At 42.3% G+C, this 26,271-nt stretch overlaps 3 protein-coding genes and 1 pseudogene across 4 annotated transcripts; 2 read left to right on the top strand and 2 right to left on the bottom strand.

Moving 5' to 3' along the window:
- Nucleotides 1-8,931: 8,931 nt before the first annotated feature.
- Nucleotides 8,932-11,340, top strand: LOC133887663 (vesicle-associated protein 1-3-like). 2 transcript variants are annotated; one of them, XM_062327621.1, is made up of 8 exons: nt 8,932-9,243; nt 9,337-9,407; nt 9,497-9,542; nt 9,661-9,776; nt 9,856-10,020; nt 10,098-10,145; nt 10,405-10,482; nt 10,953-11,340. In XM_062327621.1, the coding sequence occupies exons 1-8, from the start codon at nt 9,195-9,197 to the stop codon at nt 11,064-11,066; spliced, it is 687 nt and encodes a 228-aa protein (XP_062183605.1). In that variant the 5' UTR covers nt 8,932-9,194; the 3' UTR covers nt 11,067-11,340. The 2 variants fall into 2 exon arrangements, with proteins under 2 accessions (XP_062183605.1, XP_062183604.1); XM_062327620.1 differs by having other exon boundaries at nt 8,934-9,243; nt 9,497-9,578.
- Nucleotides 11,341-11,810: 470 nt separating this feature from the next.
- LOC133887967 (uncharacterized) lies at nt 11,811-12,724 on the bottom strand. Its single transcript, XM_062328016.1, has one exon. It carries the CDS (start codon nt 12,570-12,572, stop codon nt 11,811-11,813), a length of 762 nt encoding a protein of 253 aa, XP_062184000.1. The 5' UTR covers nt 12,573-12,724.
- Nucleotides 12,725-21,727: 9,003 nt separating this feature from the next.
- Nucleotides 21,728-24,150, bottom strand: LOC133889554 (uncharacterized; annotated as a pseudogene).
- A 1,160-nt stretch (nt 24,151-25,310) lies between these two features.
- On the top strand, nt 25,311-26,066 carry LOC133888870 (14 kDa proline-rich protein DC2.15-like). Its single transcript, XM_062329246.1, has one exon. It carries the CDS (start codon nt 25,412-25,414, stop codon nt 25,805-25,807), a length of 396 nt encoding a protein of 131 aa, XP_062185230.1. The 5' UTR covers nt 25,311-25,411; the 3' UTR covers nt 25,808-26,066.
- Nucleotides 26,067-26,271: the final 205 nt, after the last annotated feature.

Below are 26,271 nucleotides of genomic sequence, written 5' to 3' on the forward strand. Positions count from 1 at the left end.
TGTCTTTGCTGAATTTCATGGCTTGATCTGTCACAATCATGAAGCGCCAGGACTAATGATCCACGCTGCGTACATACGGACACCTGAGTACCTGACCGGAGTAGTAGCCGAGCGGCGAGCGGTGCTGCGGCCAGAGCTGGATTTGCTAGATTCATTCTAAAGTCCTTGCACCTACACACCTCCAGGTCTGCAGGGAGCTTAGCGCAGGTATAGTGGTACATATCAGCCATCTTATGCAATGTCATTTAATATTTTAGTGATATGAAGGAAATGATGGAGTGAGGAAAATATGTTGTCTCGTAAAACAACGGTACTATAAATTAAAACTAGCCAGATGATCTGTATAAGTAGATCTCTTTAAACTATCTAACCACACAATGCCTAAAAAGTATTCTCTTTTCACACTGATCCCAACTCAAATCGCATCTTAAGTTTGTAAGCTAAGATATTTTAGTGACACAGAGGAAAGAGTGGAGAGAGAAAAAGATAGGTTGTTTCATGAAACAACAACCTTGTAAATTAAAACTAGAAAAAGATATGTTGACATTGCTCTGGTATATATGTATGAAACTTGATCTTAGCATACATATAGTTTGCATATGATTTTGTTCATTTATAAAATCGGGTGTGACAGAGGTGCTATCGGAGCTATATCGACCGTAGGATACAATCCCCTTTCAAAACTTTTAGTTGTTAAATCAATCCTGATTACTAGGATTGAGAAGGATGCTTTTGAAAATCTCAGTTGACCTGTCTACCTCGAATGAAGATTCAAATGATGAAGTGAAGACCCTTTGCTACAAGGAAGAATCATCTACCAAAACACTGAAGCCATAAAAAACTACCTCTGTGCCATCCCAAGTTTTAGTTTTTCGAGTTGTAGGAGTTTTTTTCTCCCTATTCCTTTAGAAACGTTAGAACGATGTTAGTAGTGTGCTTTTGTGTGGTATACCTTGAGTGATTTGGATTCACTGTTTGAGCGTTAGAATACGTTGTGGGATGCTCTAGCATTTGGTAACAGCGATGTTCCTTATATATTTCTATAGTTAATAGTATAGCTGGGTTTTCTACTTCTAGTACTTTCTGTTCTTGCCCTAACATTTCTCTTTAATCCTGACTAGATGGTGAACACAAAGAAGATCAGTATGGTAAGGGCACCAATCCCAACAGCAGCGACCACAACCAGCATACGCCGCCACAATTTAACAAAGAGCAACTTTCAGCAAAACAGGTTCAGATCCTCCAAAGCATGACTCAAAACATGGAAAGATTGATACAGGTCACTAAAGCTTTGAGTGTAGAAGACGAACATAATCAGCAGGATAACAGGAAGAAGAGGAAGATGTCATTTCAAGAACAGGGAATCAACGCGTGTCCCCTTATGACAACTCAAGCACCTCTACAAGGATATATGCTACGTCTCAACAATCCTTATAGGCCACAACCTCAAGCACATGTTCAGTGTTCAGATTATCAAACACCTCATTCTACTCCACCTGCCACTCCTCAAGCCAAGAATAGACCAACTACTCCCGCCTCAAGCAAAGGATGTTTTCATTATGGAGGTGAAGGACACTATGTGAATAGATGCCCTAAGAAGTTTCCAAATCAGATCAGTACCAATACTCCGAAGCCTACCCGATCTTAACCCTAAGCACGTAATGGAAGCCAGATGCTCGCTTAGAACAACTGTGGACAACAGGACACCAAGACGCAAAGTGGTCCTCAGGATCTCAACATCAGTGATTGGGTGATCACCTACAACGAATTTCAACCAAATAGTGCCTAACATTTCAAGACATGCAAAAACCAAGATAGATCAATGCAACAAGGCAATCCCGTTAATCAAGAATAGGATAATACGGCAGAAAAACTCTCCTCTCATGCTCCAACATACAACTTCCCCATTCTACAAACCTGGAAGGAAACAAACCCCAGGATCCACCTATAAGGAAGGCATGTTTTGTTGTGGGGAAGAAAGACATGATGCCAATCGATGTCCTTTGAGGATTCTTGTTCTTGACACTAAGAAAGTGTGTTTACACTGTGGAGATGAAGGATACTTCATCAACGAGTGCTCCAAGAGGTATTGTGCTCCGCCCAACAAGAAAGTAGTGTGTTTCCGCTGTGGAGGAGAAGGACATTACACCTACAGATGCCGTAAGAAACTTTCAGCCTGGAACCAGATCAACCCTCAGCCCCAAATGAAAATCCTAGCTCAGCATTCAGGCTGTCATGATGTTCAAGCAGCAACTCAAGACAGCCGGACTCAACAGGATGTTGTCAAGCCTAAAGAAGCTCGGTAGACACCAAGAAGTTGACAATGATATACCGCATGTCAAGTGCAACCTTGTAATAATGACAATCCGATATTATCTCTTCATATTATCAAACCATGTGGCTTAAGTACAATCTATTAAAGATTCGAATAGAAGTTTGATTTCCCTCATTCTATCCGAGAAATGTTAATGTTTATCCGCTCTATTACTAGTCTCTCTACTTCTCATGAACTGGAAATGCATATCAAAGAAGTCCGCTCTTTTTAAGGGGCTAGACTTTCTAGCCAATCTATTGGTTCTGGAACCCAAATGATGTGTATAGAATATCGAGCCTTGAACGAGATAACTATCAAGAATAAGTACATGCTTACCAGGATCGATGACTTATTTGACCAGCTTAGAGGTGCATGTGTATTCTTCAAGATCGATCTTTGCTCAGGATATCATCAGTTGAAGATTCGAGCATCAGATATTCCTAAGATCGCCTTCACCACTCGTTATGGATTATATGAGTATATGATCATACCTTTCGGATTGACCAATGCACTTATCTACTTTATGTATTTGATGAACAAGGTATTTTTGGAGTACTTTGATAAGTTTGTAGTAGTCTTTATTGATGACATCTTAGTTTTCTCCAAGAATGAAGAGGAACATGCATAACATCTGAGATTGGTTCTACAGAAGCTTAGGAATAATCAGTTGTATGCTAAGTTGAGCAAATGTGAGTTTTGGCTAGACCAAGTTTATTTCCTCGGTCATATCATTTCTGCCAGAGGAATAGCAGTTGATCCGAGAAAAGTGGAAGATGTGTTGAATTGGAAGCCTCCCCAGAATGTCTCTAAGATCCGTAGTTTCATTGGATTAGCAGGATCCTACCGTCGCTTCATAGAAGGTTTTTCCAAGATTGCAAAACCTATGAAAGAGTTACTTGAGAAGGGTAAAACATTTAAATGGATCCCTACTTGTGAGGCAAGTTTCGAAAAGTTGAAGAGAAGTTTAACATCTGCGCCAGTATTAGTTATGCCAGATACATAGAAATCGTTCTCCATCTATTGTGACGCCTCTCGTCAAGGATTAGGACGTGTTCTTATACAAGAAGGTCATGTTGTAGCTTATGCCTCAAGGCAATTGAGGAAGCATGAGAAACACTACCTGACACATGATTTGGAGTTAGTTTCCATGGTACATGCACTCAAGATATAGAGACACTACTTGATTGAAAAAAATGTGTGAGATCTATTCGGATCATAAGAGTTTAAAGTATATCTTTACTCAGCCAGATCTCAACCTCAGGCAGCGAAGATGGTAAGAACTTATCAAGGATTATGACTTGAGAATTAATTATCATCCCGAGAAGGTGAATGTAGTTGCCGATGCTTTTAGCAGAAAGACTTATCTCAGAATAATGACCGTGCAAGACATACGACCAGAGTTATGCAAAGAGTTTGAAAAGCTCAATCTCGAATTGGTAAACAACGCATAAGCCGTGGTAATGGAAGTTGATTCTACTTTTGAACAAGAAATTTGTAAAGGACAACTCGAGGATGAGAAGATTTTGGAAATCAAACAACATATTAAGGAAGGTAAAGCTCCAGGATTTACTGAGGATGAGAATGGAATGGTATGGTTTGAGAAGCGTATCTGTGTCCTGGACATCAAATCTATCAAGGAGACTATACTTTAAGAAGTGCATGAGTCTGCGTATTCTATTCATTCCGGAAGCACCAAGATATATCAAGATCCGTAGGATCGATATTGGTGGTATGGAATGAAGAGAAAAATTGCAGAATATGTAGCAATATGTGATATATGTCAGGGAGTCAAAGCTGAACATCAGAGACCTGCTGGATTACATCAACCTTTGAAGATACCAGAATGGAAATAGGAAGAAATTAGTATGGACTTTATGGTTGGATTGCCTCGAACCCAATCTGGTTATGATTCTATTTGGGTTATAGTGGATCGTTTGATAAAGGTTGCTCATTCCATCCCCGTCAAGACCACATATACAAGACCTAGACTTGCAGAGTTGTATATTACCAGAAGTGTGTGTCTACAGGGAGTACCCAAGAGGATAGTGTCTGTAGAGGAAGTCAATATACATCCAGGTTTTGGTAAAAGCTACATGAGTCATTGGATACCCGGTTGAACTTTACTTCAGCATATCATCCATACCGATGGTCAGATCGAGAGAGTAAATCAAATTCTAGAAGATATATTGAGGGCTTGTGCCTTGAAAAACAAGGCTAGTTGGGATAAAAATATTCCCTATACAGAATTCTCCTACAATAATAGTTATCAGGCTAGTTTGAAGATGTCATCATTTGAAGCATTATATGTAAGAAAATGTAGAACACCATTGTTCTAGAATAAGACCGGCGAAAGTTAAGTGTTTAGTTCAGAAATTCTGAGAAACAGAAAGATAAGTACAACAGATCAGGGAAAATTTGAGAACAGCTCAATCACGACAGAAGAGTTATGCTGATCATCGACGATGTGAGTTGACTTTTGAAGCAGGTGATTTTGTATATCTTCGAGTTTCATTGATCAGAGGTTTTCGTAGATTTATAGTAAAGAAAAACTTGCACCCAGATTTATCGAACCTTTTAAGGTGTTGGAAAAACATGGAAAAATAGTGTATCAATTGGAGCTACCGCCTCAGTTAGCCGAGGTTCACGATGTCTTCCACGCCTCACAGTTGAAGAAATATCCACGAGTTTCCGAAGAACAAATGCCCCTAGAGGAAATCGAAGTTAGAGAGGATCTCACCTACACAGAACATCCTATCAAGATTCTAGGAACATCAGAACGAGTCACCAGAAACAAGAGGATCCGTATGTGTAAGGTGCAGTGGAGGCACCATTCCGAAGAAGAAGTAGCATGGGAAAGAGAAACAGATCTGAAAGTCGAGTTTCCGTAGCTCTTCTCTGATCCTTCCAAATCTCGAGGGCGAGATTCACCTCAAGGGGGTAGGTTTGTAATACCCTGGTTTTTAATTTTCTATTTCCCTAAAATTTGCTACAATTTAATTAGGATTTATAATAAATAGAATAGGTTAAAGCCTATTTCCTAAAATAAAATTTAATTTTGCCTTAGGTTATATATTTGTTGCACTCATGCTGGAATATATGCATTAGGGTTTTATTTGAGTGAAAATGAATTTTATTTGAAAACCCTGAGGCTCGCCATTGGAATTTTGGAAAAATTAGAAAAGGTTTTATAAAAGAAAAAAAATCAGTTTGCCTCCCTTGGGCCAAATTCCCTCCCTTTCTCTTTTTCCGGGCCCTTTTTATTTTTTCCTTCTCTCGGTTGAAGCCACTGCCCAGCCTACATCGGCCTCCACCCCTTCATCCAGCTTGGGCCGCGTTTCGGCCCCGCCGCCCGCACGTGCTGGCCTAGCCACCCAGCAGCTGCCGCTCGCTCGGAAGGCACCTCCGCTCCGTCCTGTTTCCTCGCCGCATGAGACTACCAGGTGGGCCATGTGCCATCTTCCTCCTCACGTTCGAGCGGGACTCGCGCTGCACCCGACTCAGATACAAGTGCCGCCGCCTTATCCGAGTCGTACCCCAACGAACCCCCAATCGAATCCGTTCGCCCTATGCCTGTACCTCCACCTATATAAGTGCGAGCCCCCTCCTTTCGATCTATCTCGCCTCACATCGACACGCTGCCACCATTGCCATTGCTCTCGGCCAAGCTCACCGCTCGCCGCTTCCGTCACCTCTCCGCCGCGGCTGAGCGCATCCCCTGCACCGCGTGCTCACGGGGGTGCCTAGGTCGACGCCTCAACACAACGTGCCACACGGCTCGGTTAGTTAGTGGAGCCTAACGGGCCATGCCGAGCCAGCTCGTCAGGCCCAGTTGGCTAGGTCTGGTTGGTGGGCAAACTGGGTGGTATGACCATCTAAGTGGAATATTTTTCTGAGATGATGGATGAGCCCATTTGTCAAAAATTACTAGAGCTTTCTATACTGTAAATGAGTTTGATACCCACTAATATGGTATATTCTGATCGGTTAGAATAAATGTACTTTTTGTTAGTATAGTTTAAATAATATTATATCTTATATTTGCCTTTAAAAAGGATAATCCTAACACAAAAGGAAAAAGACACTACGAAACTGATTTTAGCAAAACTTTCATAGTTGCAACTGGAGTAAAGCATACATGTCATGCAAATTCTGCCGTGTCCTTGCTACCATCTGATCCAAGTCAAAATGAATATGGCTAGGTTAATAGGAAAATGTGTCGTGAATATCATTGTAAAATTTGTTGATTGTGTGAATAAAATTACCGTCTCTAACTCTTCTTTGTCCAATAATTTCACATATCAAATCTCACAAAAAATAAATTTTAAAAAACAGATTTTACCAAATAATGAATCCAACTGCACGACTCAAACCTTAATTGGAAAACCCTAACCGGACATGTCGTTTAAGAGCAACAATACCTATCACCGTTCTAACGAACGATATGTTTATGTGACACGTCAGTGTGACGCAGCCTTGATGTGATGCAGGACCTGCCACCATTTCAACAGGCTATTTGTACATTCATTTGTAATTATTTCAAACGGTACCTAATTTTACTAAATTTGGAAAATAAAAAAATTTGGGTCACAGGGAGACCGAAACCGCAGGCGGATTCGGACCCACTCGATCAGTAGTCCCGAGTACCAGACCCGTCGGTTCGCCGCCCCGGCGTCCTTCTTCCAGGCCCGGTGCGGCGGTGCCCTGCCCCCGCCTCATCGCCCTTGGCGTCTCCGGCGACGGCCTGCTGGCCTCCCATGGTTCCCGGTTCCCATATCTTCAGCCTTCCTCGCCGGGATGCGATCCTGCGGCGGCGTGCCGGTGCTGGCGTGGATCAGCTCTTGGCTCTTGAGGTTCTTGTGCAGCCCCATCAACTTTCATGTAAGCCAACTATAGAGTATAGACTGTACTTTCATGAATTTAGTTTAGCATTCGTGTTGCTACAAAGTTGTAAATTTCATGAGGGCTGTGAGTTCCTCGGCCAGGCTCGTTGTGTGCAGTGCTGCTTGATTTGAGCTTAGCTATGGTATGCATACGAACTTGCGAGGCTTCTGTACGTTTTGGAATTGAAAGGTCAGCTGCATCTTTTTTGCAAACCTCCTTCGCATGACATTGGGAACTGAAGTGCCAGCAGTTGACAACAGTAACTTGATGCAAGCTCTGAGCCTTCAATTCATTTGACAATGGGCAAAATTCATTAGTATGAACCTGGTACAACTTATATTTGATCCTGTCTGGATCAGAAACTACTTATCACCTCTTCTTTGAGTGTCCGTTCAGTGTTGACTTCTGAAATTACGTGAGTATTTCGTGGGATCACTCCATCAATTTCTTTGACATGATTCGGAAGGCAAATACTGAGTTTCGTCAGAATTTCTTCATGGGGATATTCATCATTACAGCTTGGGAGATTTAAAAGCAAAGAAACAACTCCATCTTTAGAAGCCAGCTCCATTCCTTTTCCTCGTACATTATGTAAATTTACATGTCCGTAGGATGAGGCTCCCTTTTAGTCTTGAGGTTGCATTGTGGCTCTCTAGCCGGATGTAATCCTTTTCTCTTGTACAGCTTTCCCTTTGGTCTTTTTTTTAACAAAATTTTCACAGCAGGGGTTTCCATACTGTTTTCCCCTAAAAAATATATACTTCTAAAAAATTTGGATTCGTTCGGAAAACTTGAAGCTGATATCCCACCAGTAATTGATTGCACAACCACTACCTGGTGGGCTTTATTAAAGAAAACAAGAAATCAAGAAAATAACTACATGCTGCAGCAACAGAGCAGACCATTGAGCTCACTCCAAGCAAATCTATCTACTCGTGCCATCAGTTAGTCTTACAAAATTAATTTGCTAAGTTTATTGGAAAAGCACCATATCCCAAACAATTACTTTTTTTTTAAGATAATGATCCCTAAGAATTCCTGAAAGAAGAAAAAAGAAGAGGTAACATCCAGCTACCGAAACTAAGTCCAAGTAAACCGGGTTTTTAAAAATAATATGTGTTTTTTCAGCACATGAGTGCCGACTAGTGACCCATCGGGTGTGCCAATATTCTACGTGGTAGTGGGTCAGAGGCCATGCCAACAGCTCCTATATTCTGCAGACGATATAAAAATAATTTTTTATATAATTTTAAATGGAAATAATTTTTATATGAAAATTGTGTCTCTCGACATATACAACTTTGTAGTTAAACAATTTTTTTTATTTGATTCTATTTAGATGGCCACAAATACTTATAAATGTCAGATCTGAAAAACTAGATCCAAAACTTTCAACAACCTTTTAGACAACTGAACGGATTTAAATAGAAAAGTGTTAAACTACAAAATTATAGATCTCATCGATAGATATAATTTTTATATAAAGATAATCTTCATCCAAGATAATATAAAAAAGTTATAATTTTTTAATATCATTTGCGGGACAAATGACTTATCGGCATGTGGAGTGCCGATAGGCTCCTAGGTTCACTGCCACATAAGATGTCAGTAGGTCTATAGTTGGTACTCTGCGTGTCGACATATGCTATTTTTTTAAATATCGGTATTATTTTTACAATTTTTAATAAATTAATATTATTTTAAAAAAGCTCAACTAAACCAATCCAGCACCAGCTAAAAAGATAGCTAAACTACTTGCTAAACCCCACTCCAAAGTCCAAATGGGTATCCTATTCCTCCGATCCCAGAGTTGCTCCACTGAATACAGATCACTCCTGCACATCATCACTGCCATTTATTCGTATACTTTGCTTCCAGAGGCAGGAACCGCCAACCACTTCTAGCGCCTTCCAGTTTATTGGTTCTTGCGAAGAAAAAAAGAGGAAAAGATCGCACCTTTTTGCTGTTGCTGTTCCTTTCCTGTTCTTCGTTCAGCGCCATGAGCAATACGCTGCTTCGGGTGTACCCTTCAGAGCTCAAGATCCCCTGTAAGTATCTTCAAGATTCAGTCCTAATCTCTGGCGCTTCTTGATGCCTTTCTAGGCTTATTCTCACTATCGTGCTTCTGCTGCCATGTGAAGTTGAGGTCAAGAAGCAGCGGTCTTGCTGCATACAACTGACGAATAGGACCGAGCAGTACGTAGCCTTCAAGGTAAAGTTCCCTCTTCTTGTTTTTGGTCTGAGCTGGTACTGTGATGCACTGGGAGGAAGGATGATCGGTTTCGATGTCTCAATCCTTAGGTGAAAACGACGAACCCAAGGAAGTACTCGGTTCGTCACACCTACGGTACACTGCTTCCCCGGAGCTCTTGCAATGTCACAGGTGCTGTTTGAGCAGTGTGTGCTAGATTGGTTGATTGGTTTATTTGATTCAAATTGTCATTGAAGTCTCCGTATTGATGTAGTTACTATGCAAGCTCCTATGGAGGTGCTATCAGATTACCACTGCAAGGACAAGTTCCTTGTGCAAAGCGTCATGGTGCGGGATGGGGCGACAATGAAAGACTTTATGCCTGAATTGGTAAGTTCTTGTAGCAATTATTGTTTATGGATGTCTATCCTTTGTTGCCTATGTGAAATGCTTCTATTGCAATTTGCAGTTCACCAAAGCGCCGGGCAGGGTGATCGAGGAGTTCAAGTTACGTGTAGTGTACATTGCTGCTAATCCGCCCTCACCGGTTCCTGAGGAGTCTGAGGAAGAGGATTCATCCCCTCGGTCAGAGCTGATAGACCATGAAGTGAAAAGATCATCTGTATTATATGCTGTAAGTAATGACATTAGTCTTTAATGCTACAGAAAAAACCCATACCTTTTGTAGTGATATATTTGTTTCTTTTACAGGCACCTAGATATATAGGAGCGTCTGGAGCAGAACCTTCATGTACTGAGGTAACTCTTTGCTCAGTGTAGCAATCATTTCGGAATTTCTCATTTTCAACTAGATATACTGACTCGTTTTGGTACCATGTCATTATCAGTATAGCAATATGATACCTAATGAGAATTTTTATGTCCGCTCAGTGTATATCATTGGTTTGCTAATTAGTCAAGCATTGTTCACTGTATTAGAATATAGAAAAATTACGCCGAAAAGTAATCCGCCAGTTCATTCTATTTTCCTTATTTTTTAATGTATGCGTCTGTTCAGGCTACCTCTGTCATATCAAGGCTGGTTGGAGAGAGAGAATATTCAGTAGATGAAAATAAGAAGCTTCAGCAAGAAATGGTAAGATTTTCCCTTCAGAAACTGATATTGCAAATTTATGCAGTAATTTTTGTTGACCAGGAAAGCTAACAAATATTGTAATGAGGCCTAGTAATTTAGGCTCCATGAAGGGAGTACCTTTAATTTTCAACTTTGTATTGACCACCTGTTCACATTTTTTGATATTTTTAATAATTACTTGAAAAGTGCTTGTGTGCAACGCTGTACAGATGTGCAAAGAGAAAATGGTGTGCTTTACAGTTGGTACTGACTCTGTACCCACTGCTTACACTATATACATGTCTGCATCATTACCTGAACAACCCCCTGACGCAAGCTGATAACTTCTGAACGCTGACAGACATAATACTGCATATTTTTTTCATCATGAAATATCTCATCTTTGTGTAGTTCTGAATTTCCTAAAGAATTCCCTAGATATGTACTTTTACTGTCCAACATCTGAAAATATGAATAAATTATTGTTTCAGGAACTTCGTAGGGAAATGACATCATCTCAACAGGGTTTCTCACTCATGTTTGTGCTTTTAGTCTTCATATCATCCGTCTTCATTGGACGCTTGATGAACGACATCAAGGTTTAGCTACATAAAAAATATCAGAAACAAGGATCTGAATTTCTACCAATGCTCCATCCACCTCCACCATCCTGCTGCAGAGTTGTTTCTTCATTCATTTCACACCCGAGTACCCGACCATACCACGCTCCCTATTACCACAGTATGTCAGTGTTATAGAAATAGAAAAGAAGAGAACAAGAAAATTGCATCGAATTCATGTGTATATGTTTTTTCTTTTTCGTTAGACATATGTGTATATTATTCGTCAGTTATATGCCAGTTGCCAGGTTCACTTTAATAGGAGTTTTGGGCTTTAATATCATCATTTGTAGAGCTTCATTGCGTCCTGCAGGAAACCTACAGTAGTACAGTTTCAAATTTGTATCTAATCAAATGTACAGTATTTCCCCATGGAAGTTTTGTGTGAATAGAATTTCCTGACAATTAAACAGCAAGAGCACATCTGTAAGGTTCTGAATATAAATAGAACCATACATCACTGGCAGCACAAAAACAGAGGGGATTGCACCCTCTTGATTTCATCTGATCCTTTTGAAATAGGTTAAATTCATCATGCTGAGTACTGAGAGTACCCTGTACCCGTCGGAACTGAAATAGGTGCTCAGTCCATATGAATCAATCAGAAATGTAAATAGCCTCCGGCTTGCTCGTCGGAGCAAATTTTGCTGCAAAACAAGACTAGGCGAGCAGCACAACGACATAAACATCAAAAGAACCCAGATAAAACTTCCGTCATTTAGTAGTACCCTACGTCGGAACAACGTAAACATTTACATTGTGGTGCGCCACCGCGGCCAACTCCACCGCCAACCCGACCGCGACCACCGCCACCACGCCGGCAATGCCGCACCAAGCGGCACTCCGCCTCCAACGCCTCTGGACGTTGCTCCTCCTCGTCTCCGCCGCAGCCTCGTTCTCGGCGTCGCGATTCTTGGCAATGGCATCCGACGTCACCTCCTCGCGTGTTCCCATGGTCCCGCCCTCGGCGTCGCGGTTCTTGGCAATGGCATCCGATGACGTCACCTTCTCGCGTGTCACCATGGCCTCGCACTCGGCGTCGCGCTTCATGGCAACGGCATCCGACGTCACCTCCTTGCGTGCTTCCACGGCATCGCACTCGGCGTCCCCCACCGCCGCCTCCTGGCACGAGTCGGTGCACGAGCACTCGGACCCGGAGCCGGTAGCCTCCTCCCCGTGCTCCCCCTCCTCCTCCTCGGCCCGTGCAGCGACGGCACCTCGCGCCCACTGGTGGAATGCGTTCTTGAGGACGGCGAAGCGCTCCTCGGCCTCGGCCAGGTACAACGGCGGCGCGCCGCCGTAGCATTCCGCCTCGGCGGCCAGGAGGGACTGGAGGAAGTCGGTCCTCGCCTTGATCTCCGCGTGGAGCGCCTCGGGGCACCGCGGCCGTGGGGAGGACAGCGCGTCGTCGAGGCAGGCGCAGAGCTCGTCGAGCTTCCGCCCCACCACGGCGTTCGCGCGCCGTCCCTGCGTTGCCGGCGCCCTGTCCATGGGCGTGGCGCCGGTTTCTTGGCGCGTTGTCGTCGTCGTTGTCGGCGGTGTGGTGCACGTGTACTAGGAGAGGTATGGCTGGCAGCGTCGCGCGATCGAGCGGAGCAGTGGGCGGTTTCGCTCTGGTTCTGAGCGGCCGCGCGTACGTGAGGTTTTTGAAGGGCTGCAACGCTTCGCCTGAACGTGCGTGCTTCGGTAACTGCACGGCGGCGTGCCCTGGATTTGATTTGATTGCTTCGTGCCTTGTGAAGTGGTGAGAGTGCACGCATCTCTGGACCGGAAGTAACTGCAACTCTTAGGCAGGCCTGATCTCCAGAGTGCAAGATCCGGCGTGAATGTTTCGTGGAACGAATGAACGATGCATCGAATAATCCAGATCTCACCGGCCCGTGTCCACGTGTGTGATGATTTTAGCCCAAAGAAAATTTGTATTTTTTTAAAAGCCATGAAGTTTTCATATAGATGTGAAAAGGATTAGAATGAAAACCACAACACCCTAAAAAAGATAAACAAAACATCTAGATCCTTGCTTTATGTCCCGGTCTACTTCGTCACCGGTGATCAAAGCTGCCACTTAAAGAACCACCTATGCATTGGCAGAAGATCACGCTGAGCATGCAACTTGAAGCCGACACCCTTCTCGATGAAGAAGCTCAAGTTTTTTATTGCCATCCGTAGCACATTAAAGGATATGTCGTTAAAACGTTGAACACTCACGCACCAGAGCATCGCTAAGAGACACAATGACATATGCCACAAGCATCGCAGGCGACCCCAAAACAACAAATAACGAAGCAAACCATAAGTGCTCCCACCCAATCACCACCAGGTGGAGCGAACTTGACGTCTCCCAAACACCATCGGCGATGGCATCGACACTGCCGATGACGCCAACATCGAAGCCTCCGCAAAGTCAGCTCAGAGAAAACATCAACTTCCCAGCATCCTCAACAGAGCACATACAACACATACAGACTAAAACATCACAGCCAAACAGAAGAAGCAAAATACACCCAACTACAGAACCACCAATGGCAATGAAGACCACCACCAGCTCACAGGCCACACAGCCGTCACCCTCGAGGACCACCACCTCCATTGCAGAATCGCCACGTGCCCCACAAAAGAAGCGGCCGAGCAACAGAATGGCGTGGGCTGGCACCAAAAGCATCCACTACAACTACTATCCCTACTAGATCTACCTAAACTACAGACCCCGATTCATAGCTTCCCCACCTTCTTCGGCGCTGATGAGATTGTCGGAGGAGGGGAGTCGATGGGATTCACGCTAGAACCAGAGATTGCCTGGGAGATCTCCTTGCTACTATAGAACAAGGATGCTCGGGAAGGAACGAGAAGACTTAACAAAGAAAATTCGTAAACGTGAGTTCAGGAATCAGGACCGCAGTTGGAGAAGCGGGCCAATACATGGTCCAAAACTGCTGGAATGCACCCGCCTGTCCAGGCAAATACATGGGCCAGAAGGCCACAGTAGAAAGTCGGTCTTTGCGAATATATATTTATATATATACATGGCGAGTCTATCCTGCGTCTAGATATACTGTAGTTTACTATTTTGCAACCTCAGTTATAACTAAAAAACTATCAGTCACGACTAAGAAAATAGTCAATTATGACAGCACATATAGTTGAGTTACGATCCCATGACAAAGGGTATATAATTACGACCGACAAGATATCCAAGTTACAACTATATATATTTATAGTAACTGATATACCTTGTGGATCGAAACTATACTGTTTTTAGGATCGTAACTAGGGGTGTGCGTAAAGGTGAACAAGTTACGATCACATGATAAAAAATACATAATTACAACTAGAGAAGGTATCTGAGTTACGATCATATATATTTGTAGTAACTGACATATCTTGTGGATCGCAACTATATTACTTTTATGATCGTAACTAGGGGTGTGTGCATAGGTGAACTACGTTACGCCTAGATACATAATTGCAAATATATATATATATATGTATGTATGTATGTATGTATGTATGTATGTATGTATGTATGTATGTATGTATGTATGTATATGTGTGTGTGTGTGCACGCGCGCGCAATACTACACGCTCGTTTCAAGAAATGGCAAGAATAGGTTGCCATTGTCTGTTCATCACGCGAGACCAAGATCTCGCCCATTGAATGGGGGAGTTATTCGTTGCTGCAACGTCTGTAAGCCAACCTAAAAGGTCTTACCCGAACAGTGAGCAAGATTTTTTGGGTACATAATTTGGCCAGCGTGGCCTTGCCGACGTCAGCATCCCCATTTGCTTCGAACTCAGCCGAGAGAGGGAGGAGAGGAGAGGAGAGAGAGGAGGGGATGAGAAAATTTACAGTGAAACCCTACCGAAGTAAAGAGGTATGTTTGTTTTTTCTATTCTTTTACAAATCCGGTGGATAGCTACTAGTGCTAGGTTTTGACATAGGTTAGAGGTTAGATCTAGGATTTTTTTAATAAACCCTGTAGGATAACCACTAGACGTAGGTTAGAATATAGATCTAGGTTTAGAATTAGGGTAGATATAGTTTAGCAACTAGATCATATTTGTACGCATATTTAAGCAATTAGATGTAGCATTTAGACATAGATTAGGTATTAGATGTAGGATTTATACATAGTGTAGGCAAAACTGAGGTAGTAGATGTAGGATTTATAGGTGTTTGATGTAGTGATCTGAAAATATTTTGTTGCAGTATAGATTACATGTTGGACCATGTATGTAATGGATTTTGCATTATTGTAGATATTATTTTACATAATTTTTTATGTTCTGTCGTAATAATGTTAGGGTTTTTGTCTATTGTTGCAAGGTATGTCTGACTAGTGACAGTTTAGGATTTTTTATGGGGATAATGAAATATTATAAGGTTCGGAAGGAGTAGTATTGTTCGTATTTTAGTCAATAAACAAGGGTATCTCCAGACCTATGCACAAAAGTGTTAGACAATTGTATGCCTAGTTGATGCGGAGTTTCAAAATAGACCCCAAGGTTCAAGAGGTAACCATTAGCATTGTCAGCAATCGTATGAGAGATGGTGTGTACTGGGAGGTGTACTCGTTCAAGGAAGATGAAGTGTGGAAGAGGTACCTGTAGGATGTTGTGCACAAGGGTTGGTCTCCTATGTTGCTTGTGCAATGGAAGAATAAAGAGGCAGTTAGAGAGATGTAGAGTGGGGGTACACGGTGGAGGAGGGTGATGAAGATGTTGATATGGACGATGCACATTTAATGGATTATCTGACTGAACCGACCATTGAGTACTTGTCTTGGTTCATGACTAGGACGTTCACCCGGGTCATGTATAGACTGACCGAGCTTTCGCGGCACATCCCCAATGTTCACAACACGTATCCGACACACATGGACCATGCACGTTTGCTTGAGGTACGTACAATACTACACGACTCCTTATTTACTATACTTGTTGATACAAAGAAAATGAGTAATGAAAGAAAACTTTTATTTCAGAGGAACACTCTGCACCAGATTGACATCAAGGCATGGGCAACCAAGCTCCAGATCGGTAGTGGCATCGAGGTCCCAGGGACGAGGTGAGCATGACGTTAGGCCGGATAATCCGGTAGGCGAACAAGGTGTTAAGGGTGCTCAGCTGCAGGTCATCCTCGAATGTTAAGGCGGGAGCATGAGCGTCTGCTCCTCTCGCAGCATGCCCATCTATGACATTCGTCAAGCCATCGCAACCACCTATACATCTGACCTTCACCGTTGATCCATCAAGGTTGTCTTCCGCCTGAACTTCTTAGCACTATTACGATGGCCCCTCAGTGAGGCAGTCTATCTCCGGGGTCACTGACCAGTACTGCAGTGGTGTTTGGGCTAGACATTCTTTCTCCGGTGCTGGTGACCCCTGCTATGACATCACAGCGTCCAGGCCAGCCTTCACCAGTGTCGGTGACCACTTTTATGCCGACAGCGGGTCCGTGCAGCCTTCCGGCGTGGACACGGGTCCTTCGACTTCTCGCGTCCTTGGCTCGGGTACGATACTGCCTTCATGTATAATCAATTGTTACGTAAGTAACACTTATCGGTGATAACATGTTATCTTCATTATTCCATGTGCAAAAATCAGCAATCTACAGGACGTAAAGGCACAAGGTAGCTACATGGAGTTGCTCACCAAGGAGGGTACTTAGGTCCTTGGGTACTCGTACATCTTTGGAGAGAGCGACAAGCTCGGTGTGTCACAGCTACTTGGCACGTCACTTACGGGGACACAACCCTCCCAAGATAGCTACGCCACTCCATTGCCCGCTACACGACCCACGCGAACGATCGTGCCACTGGACCCGCTGACGTACTCAGCTAACCAGGTGAGAGCACAGAGGCGCAGGGTCCTGTGGGCTGATGCGACCAGGGGGGTCATCCCCGAGAGGGGACGTAACGTATAGGCTACTAGGTTATTGTTAGTTTCATGGTCTTATGTTTTTATTGGTGTGATGGTACTATAGTAGTGCCAGTGTAATACTACTTTCTTCATGCTACTATGTTATTGTTACTGTTATAATATCTTTAATGTACCGTGTTTTTGTTTTGTAATTCTATTCGGACCATACACTTCTATGATCATTCCATAATAATCATAATAACACATCGACCAAACGTACAATGGCATATATGATACCCCTAGTGGTATACCAGAGTTTTATCTAACATATCTTAGGAAATGTATAAAGTCCAAACATTGATGGGACGATACACAAATTACAACGTCATCCTAATAGTATTACTAGTCGTACTGACTTATAGTGAACTGCGAGGAGGCACTTGGGTCCCAATAATTTCTAGCACTGTATTGTGTTGATAGAGGAGGAGCATGAGCACGAGGTGGAGGAGGTCCATCCTTATTGTGGCATGGGTAAGTGCACCACAAATTGATGCATACATAAGTGTCCTACAGATGTATTATAGGAGGACTTGGCATATTATCAACTTCCCTCTGCAAGTCGAAGATTTGGTCTCGCAGGTGGTGCACATAATCATGGATATGCTACAGAACAGGAGGATCAACCCAACTAGTGTACTGGCAGTTGTCGGGGTCGTCATTGGATGCCTGCAGAAATGTGAAGGTCCATATGTATAATATTTTCAAAAAATGACACAAACAATCATAGTGATATAGTTCTCACCCTACCAAGAGGACATCGTAAGAATCGACACCCCCATGAAAGCTCCAATCGTACATCCGAACAACGCAACCATAACCATAGGAGCACTTGGGCCATGACTCATTCGAGTGCTCATAAATCCTTAGGTGATTTGGAAGACGAAAATCACTCCTATCCTGCAAAGGGAAGTTATACAGAGGCTCCTTGTACTCAGTTGGACCAAACAAACCCTCCTATCTCACCGCTAACCTGCCTATCCTCCTTCCTCACCCCTCCTGCCCTACCCTCTATTGATCAATATTGCTTCAGTTTCTAGAGACATGAGCCTTTTATAGATGCGTTGAAACAGCATATGTCCTTTTACCGCGATGTACTATTTATGTTACCTGCACACATGCAACGGTGATAATAAAATATATACTCCATTTTCAGACATAACCTTTTCAGATTGTGATAATAATTGCCTTTTCTTGCCACCTTGTAACAGGTTGTCATGGATTCCTAGAGGAACCATCCTATGTGATTGCCACAATGGCACGAGTGTCCATTGTGCAGGTATGGCGATCGAGCTCGAATGTCGATGTCCTTCGAGGTCCAGACTTTTGGTAGGCAATTCTTTATGTGTCCGGAGCTTGACGATGATTTCATGGTGCATCTCTCTCTTTGCCTTCGTCCACGCCTCCTAATTATAACTTTAGTACATCACTTCTAACTCTGGGTTTGTTATCCCAAGCTTTGTCGTTTCAAGGAATGGATCGACCTTGTGAGGCCTCCATGCTGTGGGGGCTAAGGTTGAAAAAAATGTGAGTACAAGATTAGGATGGAGGAAGCACAGCTGAGGCAGGAGGCACAGCACGAGAAGCAACAAGAACGTCAATGCCGAGAACAAGAACATAAACAACAGGTTGAGAAACTTTAGAGGCGTGAGGAGGAAAATCGTTTCCGACAGGACATTCTTAGGAGGCAGGAGGCCAAACTTCAAAGGCATGAGGAACACCTACAAAGGCGTGAAACACTCCTGCACTGGCAACAAGAGGTTGGTCGCAAAGCGGCACATTAATGAAAGGGGAGACATCTGCGGTCCACCTAGTAGAAGATGTTTTCCTATCCATATCAATGTAATATTACCGTCAACTTTATGTTACCTGCACATATCCAACTGTGAAAATAAAATTGGTAGTTTTACTACAACTAGTCATATTACTAAACATGTACTCTATTTTCAGATCTAGCATTTTCAAAATTAGCATTCTCATCGCTTCCCTTTTTAGACCTAGCTTTTTTAGACCTAGACTTTTTAGAAGTAGCCTTTTTAGCACTAGCCTTTTAAGGCCTAGCCTTCTCAAATGTAGGCTTTTTAGAAATAGTCTTTTCAAAAATAGCCTTTTCAAAATTAGCCTTTTCAGTGGCACCCTTTTTAGAAGTACCCTTTTCAAATGTAGGCTTTTCAAAAGTAGCCTTTTCAGAAGTAATCTTTTCAAAAGTAGCATTTTCAGTTGATATGACCACACCTGCAGAATCAACTGCTTTGCAGGGCTAATTTTTGTGAACTTAGTCCAGGAGTCAGGATGAATCCATTGTATAAATAGATGATCTCCTGCCCACATGTAGAACCACACCAGTAGCCTCTACCTCCAAAACTCAGACGAAAATGACGTCCGATCCATTCCCCAAGAAATATATGTCGGATACTACACCTGATGTACTACGTAAGAAACTAGCGAAGGAGACACCACATTAGTGACGGCTTCTCAACACGCGTCACTAATGTCCTATTAGTGACGGGTCCAATAAGGACATATCACTAATGTGTTGTCTGATAGGGACCAGATATAGGCCCATCCTGATGATAATAGTGACGGGTCAAGTTGTGACTCATCACTGATGACTAGGTCATCAGTGACGGGTCATCCTAGGCCAGTCATTAGTGATAGGTCACAACTTGAGCCGTCACTAATGATCCACTAATCAGTGACGGGTCTTCCTATGCCACTTATTAGTGACAGGTCAACTTGTAATCCGTCACTAATGACCAACTCCAGTCACTAATGATGGTATTTGTAAATATTTTTTAATTTATTTTTTCTCACCTCAGCAGCACTAGAATACGAAATTTGGCAAAATTAGTCATAGCATAGGTGGTAAGGTGGCTACAAACGTGAGAAGGAGGTTGGCAAAGAAGATTAAAAGGATAAAATATCCAGTTTCTATAACAACTACTGATAGCATAGGTGGTAAGGTGGCTACATGGTCGGGAATGAGGTTGCAGGTTCGATTCCCATAGAACATAAACTTGAAAATAATATGAAAAAAGTGTGGCTTGTGAGATATATGGGATGTGCCTGCGTTGGGATGGCTCGGTGAAAAAATATATTTTTTGACTTTTTTTGTCCAAAAAATACGAAAAATGTCTATTATCACCCGTCACTAATGACTTTTTTCACGTAGTGATGGGGTCAAAGTGCCCACATGCTGGTATGGAGACCTTTATAGGTTGATGAAGTCCTCCGAGTTTTACACCTATGGAAGAAGGTTCTTCATGTGCTGCAACTACGAGTATGATCCACCCTAAGAAAGCACCAATGTTGGCTCCCTCCGCCGGGTAATAACTTCTGGCTAAACTACTCTAGAAATAACTAAGATTTACCACTTAAGTACATTTTGTTCCTCATTGCAGTCGTCGTCACCACTATATGAATTCTTACAATGGCTGGATATTGAGCAGTCCGAAGCGGATGTGTTGCTCCTTCATATTTAGCAGCGCGCCGCTTGGAGATGCTTCCATGAGATGGAAGCTGACGAGAGGAGGGAGGCTACATGCAAGCGCATTCAGGAGGAGCAGCAGAAGATGAGGGAGGAGTGTAACCGCATAATGGCAGAGGTACATGAGGTGTAGAGGGAGAGAAAGTGCTAGAGGGCATGTCGAGCGCGCGAGGCAGGACCACAAGCAGTGAGAAAGGGAAAGTATCCACGTTGCACTCAGTAGACCAAATGTTGTAATTCTGTTGTTTACATTTCCTAAGACATGCTAGATTTAGACGTCGTACTTGTTTAGATTATAATGATCGTGTACCATACATGTCAACGTTCGTGTATGTCGTAGTTTCCATTAAAATCACCATGTTTAACTATCTGTTTTCGTCAAATTTGGATATCCAAAATATCGCACAAACATCTAATGGCATGGGACGATTTGATAACAAAAAATTGCCTATTATGCTGTAATTAAATTAATTTGGCCAATGCAACGTGTCACACGTTCATCGAGCCAGACAAAGATGTTGCCCGGTGAATGGGCGACACATTGCTTTCTTCATTTTTTTAATGCCCTGACCACCGAGGCCCACATAGTCTCACCCGTTCATCGGGCGATATTTTGTTCTCGTCCAATGAACGAGCGACGGTAGCTTATTCCTGCCATTTCTTAAAACGGACGTGTAATCTTGCATGCATATATATATATATATATATATATATATATATATATATATATAGACACACACACAAATGTTATTGTACACCTATTGAACAAAATTTCAATAATAACTAAAATTTTGTTCAGTAGGTGTAGAATAATATACTATACCATATGTGTAAAATAGCGCTACCGTGTGTGTCTATATATATATATGTTATTCTACATCCTAGGTGTAGCATATTATTCTACACCTACTGAACAAAAAATTAGTACTACCAAACAAAACTTCAGTAGTAAACAGGGCCGTCTCTAGGAATTTGAGGCCCCGGTGCGAAATATAAAATGGGGCCCTAAAATTGGAAAATTTATATAACCAAAGTATACTTTCACTTAATTATATAACTTCAATACATGTTATTTCTTACAATATTTAGGAATATATCAAATATTAATGCTACCTCATGTTCTACTGAAAAGCATCATCCTTTTAGCATTTCTTGAAATGAAATCTTCAATTATATCTTCATACTTCATCTTCTCCAAGACATCATTTTCAAGTGCTATTGTCATCAATCTATTCAGTCATTCTTATGTCATAGTAGAACGCAAGTAGAATTTCAACAACTTGAATTTAGAAAAGCTCCTTTCCGCAGGTGCAACAGTCACGGGAATGGTTAACAAAATTCTTTATGCAATAACAGCATTAGGAAAACAGCCTAGCTGTTTCAAATACTTCAGAATATCAAGATGACCTATAGATTTCTTAATAAGATCCTTGATGAACTTTAACTCCACATACAATTCTGTTCTGTCAATATCTAAATGTTCTCCACTCTTAAGTGCAGCCTCAAGATTAACAGAAGAATGAAACAAACTCTTATCATCCAAGGAGCGCAACTTATCTGAATTAAACAAGAAACCAAAAGTATTTTTGTATCCCTGATATTGTTCAAATCTCCTAGTAAGTGAAGCTATAGCTTACTCAACAACAGATATAAAATAATTGATCCTAAATGACTCCTGTGCAGATTGTGAAGCAATAGATGCATCATTAGTGTTCTCATCAAATTATCTTTTTCTTTTGATTTTACGCTTGTTGCGAAATTCTGGAGCAATATCCATCTCAAGTGCAATTTCTTTTGCCAATGCATCTGAAAAGCCAGTTTCTGTATACTTATTGAAAAAGGAAATCAGCCCTCGTACTTTCTCAATTGCAACATCAATAAGCATATCCTTTGCTTGTAGTTGCTTGCTGACCAAATTAACAGTAGATAATATTTTATATCAGATGATTATTGCCACTAAAAATTCAAAGCCACCAAGTTCATTATCCGCCAAGGATTTAGCTTCACTACTTGTCAATGGATCATTATCACTTTCAGTCACTTGTAGTAAAGCCTCCCTTATTTCCTGAATCTGAAACCTTATAGCCTTAACGCTATCAAACGACTCTCCCAACGAGTAGATGACAATGACTTGAGAGTCAATCATGTTATGTTATCTTTAAGAATTTGCCATTTCTTAGTAGAATTGGCAAATGTTGTATAGATACATTGTATAACTCCAAGAAATTATTTTGCTTCACCACAAGACTTTGCCATATCACATAGTGTTAAATTCATACTATGACAACCACAAGCTGAATAAAAAGCTCTAGGATTTATATCCAATAGTTTCTTTTGTACCCCTTGATCTTTTCCTTTCATATTTGACCCATTATCATATCCCTGTCCTCTCACATTGTCTACATCAAGGTCAAGATTCTTCAATTCATTTTGTAGAACATCAAATAATCCTTGCCCAATTGTATCATTTATATCCAAAAAACCTAAAAAGGATTCTTCAATGCAAACAGAACTTGAAGATGCACCAATATACCTTATGATCAAAGATATCTGTTCTTGGTGGCTTGCATCAGAAGTACAATCAAGGATAACTGAGAAGTAATTTGCTTCTTTTACCTTTCCAATAATTTTAGACCTGATTGCAGCAACAATCAAATTTATTAACTCATTCTGGATGCCAGGACCAAGATAATGAATATGAATTTCATCATTCGTGATGCGTTGAACATGCTGTTGGATAACTGGATCAAATTCAGCTAACATTTGAACCAATTCTAAGAAATTACCATTGTTGTCTTAGTACAACCTGCTATTAGTGCCATGAAATGCTAGATTATGTTCTGCAAGAAATTTTACAATCAAGATAATTCTAAACAAAACTTTTCTCCAATAGTCCCTTTCTTTTTGAAGTTCTCGCTGAGCAGTTTTATCAATTGTTTGATTCTTTTTCAACCTGAGACGCAAGTCATACCAAGTAGCCATATTCATAACATGTTCTGCACTAGTTTCATGCTCTTTAAGTCTAGTGCCAAGATGATGGCAGTCATTGAAACCCTCATTTACTAATTGACCTTTCCCATGCCCCTTTCTCAATAATTTGCAACAAAAACAAAATACTCTGTCAAGCTCTTTGCTGTATACAAGCCATTCTGTGTCACACTTTTTTCCATTTGAGAGAACTCTAGTGTATGATACTGCAGAAAACCTTCTAGAGAATTTGTCTTTAGAACCTTTCTCAATAGACAAGTCTCTTTTAGGATCCTTTTGCACCAAAATATCAATTATTTTAGGATCAAGTGCATCCTAAGTTCTTGGATCAAATATATCAGGCTGAAAAGAAGTATTGATGTCATTGTTACTTTCAGTACTTGGTGATCTATCCACACTAGGATCAACTCCATCAATATGTCCACTATCGTCAATATTAGGATCATCACCTTGAACAATTTCTGCAGCGTGAGCCTCAACTTCTACTGCAATGTTAGCATCATCACTATGACCCTCATCAACATTAGCAGCTGGAGTTTGATTTTCAGAATTAAATTGAGATTCTTTCACAACAAATCTATCAAGAGCACCATTCTGAGATTGAGCTGCTACTTCTAGTCTTTGTTTCTTCTTACGCTTTTGATAACCAGAATCATACTTCCTATTTCTAGAAGACATGATGAGGATTGAGAAAATAAATGTCTTCCTGTTTTATAAATCAAACAATACTAATGATTTAAACAATACATGAATTCTAGGCTTAACAAGATAAGAAAAAGATCAAAAGAAAAGAAGATCGAACCTATGTGAAACGTGCCGCCTAGCACTAGTTCGTCTGCTGACGCACCGTGGTGGTCGCTGCCGTTCTCGACGACGATGGGCACCACCTGCACTGCACGGTTGTGTATATAAGCTCACGTCACAGTCAAGATCGTATTTTTTACAACATGCATGCCAATTGCCAAGTGATCGGTTCATGCCTATGAATCCAGGGGATCTGCTCCCGAGAGACGATGCTTTTGCGTGTCGCCATGTATCACGTATACACGGCCTTGAAAACCCCACAGCTCGCGAGCAGGGCCCTCATCCTCAACCTGATGACGCCAGGTCACCAGTGCCCAACGGCAGGGTGCGTCGCGTCGGCACTCGGTAGGAGCGGCGGTAGGGCAGGTGCTCAACCTGGGAGACGAACAAGCCACAACCCACAGGCGGAACACGATTGGTTGCTGGAGTTTTCTTTTTCTCTGATGATTAGGTATATATTTAAGTAAATTAATTAGGATTCGGGGGCCCTATTTATTTGGGGGCCTTGTGCTTGTCCATCTTGCCCCTGCTACTCGACGGGCCTGATAGTAAAATATGATTCAGTAGTTACTACTAAAATTTTGTTCAATAAATATAGAATAATACGCTACACTATAGGTATAAAATAGCACTACCGTGTATATATATACGAGTCTTCGCCGAGTTCCCAGCCCAGCATGGCAGCAACTCGCGTTGGTTGCCTGGAAACTACGAGCAAGTCGGTCTTCGCTATCATTCCTCTGGCTTTGATTCCTGCCTGCGCATGCTGCTGTAGTCCCCTCCCTGATCGATCGATCGATCGCCACAGCATTCTTAAAGCGATTATTTGGCCTTTGCGCATGTTACCAGGCATGGCTATCGACCATCCAATAGGCCAAGATCGTCTAATAGAGTAGCATTAACTAGTGTCATACCGAGTTGTTCAGCGTGTAGCGTGTATACCACCCCAATCAGCCACCCTATCGCCATCACATGCATACTTCATGATTAATCACAAGCTCTCACTTCTTTCTCCTATAAAATACCTCACTCGAACACCATCTCAAGCCATCACAAGCACTTAGCAATCGAGTTATCAAGGGCTCAAGTTAACTCTTCTTTGTGCCGTGGTCTGGTAACAGCTGCGTACGTAGAAATGGCAGGCAAGGCCTCGGTCGCGCTGTTCCTCGCCATCAACTTGGTCGTGTTCGCCATCGCCAACGCCTGCGGTCGGCACTGCCCCACGCCAACCCCGTCCACCCCATCGACTCCAACCCCGACGCCGGCTTCGTTCGGCAAGTGCCCCCGCAACGCGCTGAAGCTGGGCGTGTGCGCCAACGTGCTGGGCCTGATCAAGGCCAAGGTGGGAGTGCCACCCACGGAGCCGTGCTGCCCGCTGCTGGAGGGGCTCGTCAACCTGGAGGCCGCCGTGTGCCTCTGCACCGCCATCAAGGGCAAAATCCTCGGCATCAACCTCAACCTGCCCATCGACCTTAGCCTCATTCTCAACCACTGCGGCAAGACAGTGCCCACCGGATTCATGTGCCTCTAAGCTAGCGGATGCATTTATATATATCTCGCATTGTTTTGCTTATCACTCGTTTTGATGCAGGTTTATCTGCACGGTTCCTACGTGCTAGCTACTAGCTAATTGCATGCATGCATCGGCAAAGTACGTACGTATGTAGCCGGTTTGACCAGCTTTCACCTTTCCGTAGTTCCTGTGTAAGTCCTTGCATGGACGTGTCCCTGAACTATTTGTATTCGGCAATCGGCTTGTATGAATGAAATTTATCTTCTTTGCTGTTTCAGCGCGGTCTCGCCTTTGCACACTTTTGTTTCAGCTTTTGCTTTGCCGTAAGGGCCTTCATGGCAGGAATTTCACTGGAACTATTTTGTTTTTTCTTTGCTATACTTTCTGTGCTGCATTACCACCTCTGTGCCAATTCCTCGTATTTTGCCTTCAATTAATCCAAGCAAGCAAAGACCAATAAGTACGAGAGCACGAAAAATATC

Source organism: Phragmites australis, chromosome 13 (genome assembly GCF_958298935.1).
Source record: "Phragmites australis chromosome 13, lpPhrAust1.1, whole genome shotgun sequence".
Classification (NCBI taxonomy): domain Eukaryota; kingdom Viridiplantae; phylum Streptophyta; class Magnoliopsida; order Poales; family Poaceae; genus Phragmites; species Phragmites australis.

Coding starts and splice junctions, on each gene's coding strand:
- LOC133887663 (XM_062327620.1), top strand. CDS start 9,195: ATGAGCAATACGCTGCTTCGGGTGTACCCTTCAGAGCTCAAGATCCCC. Junction 9,408..9,496: donor AGCAGTACGTAGCCTTCAAG/GTAAAGTTCCCT, acceptor CTCAATCCTTAG/GTGAAAACGACGAACCCAAG. Junction 10,483..10,952: donor AGAAGCTTCAGCAAGAAATG/GTAAGATTTTCC, acceptor TTATTGTTTCAG/GAACTTCGTAGGGAAATGAC.
- LOC133887967 (XM_062328016.1), bottom strand. CDS start 12,572: ATGGACAGGGCGCCGGCAACGCAGGGACGGCGCGCGAACGCCGTGGTG.
- LOC133888870 (XM_062329246.1), top strand. CDS start 25,412: ATGGCAGGCAAGGCCTCGGTCGCGCTGTTCCTCGCCATCAACTTGGTC.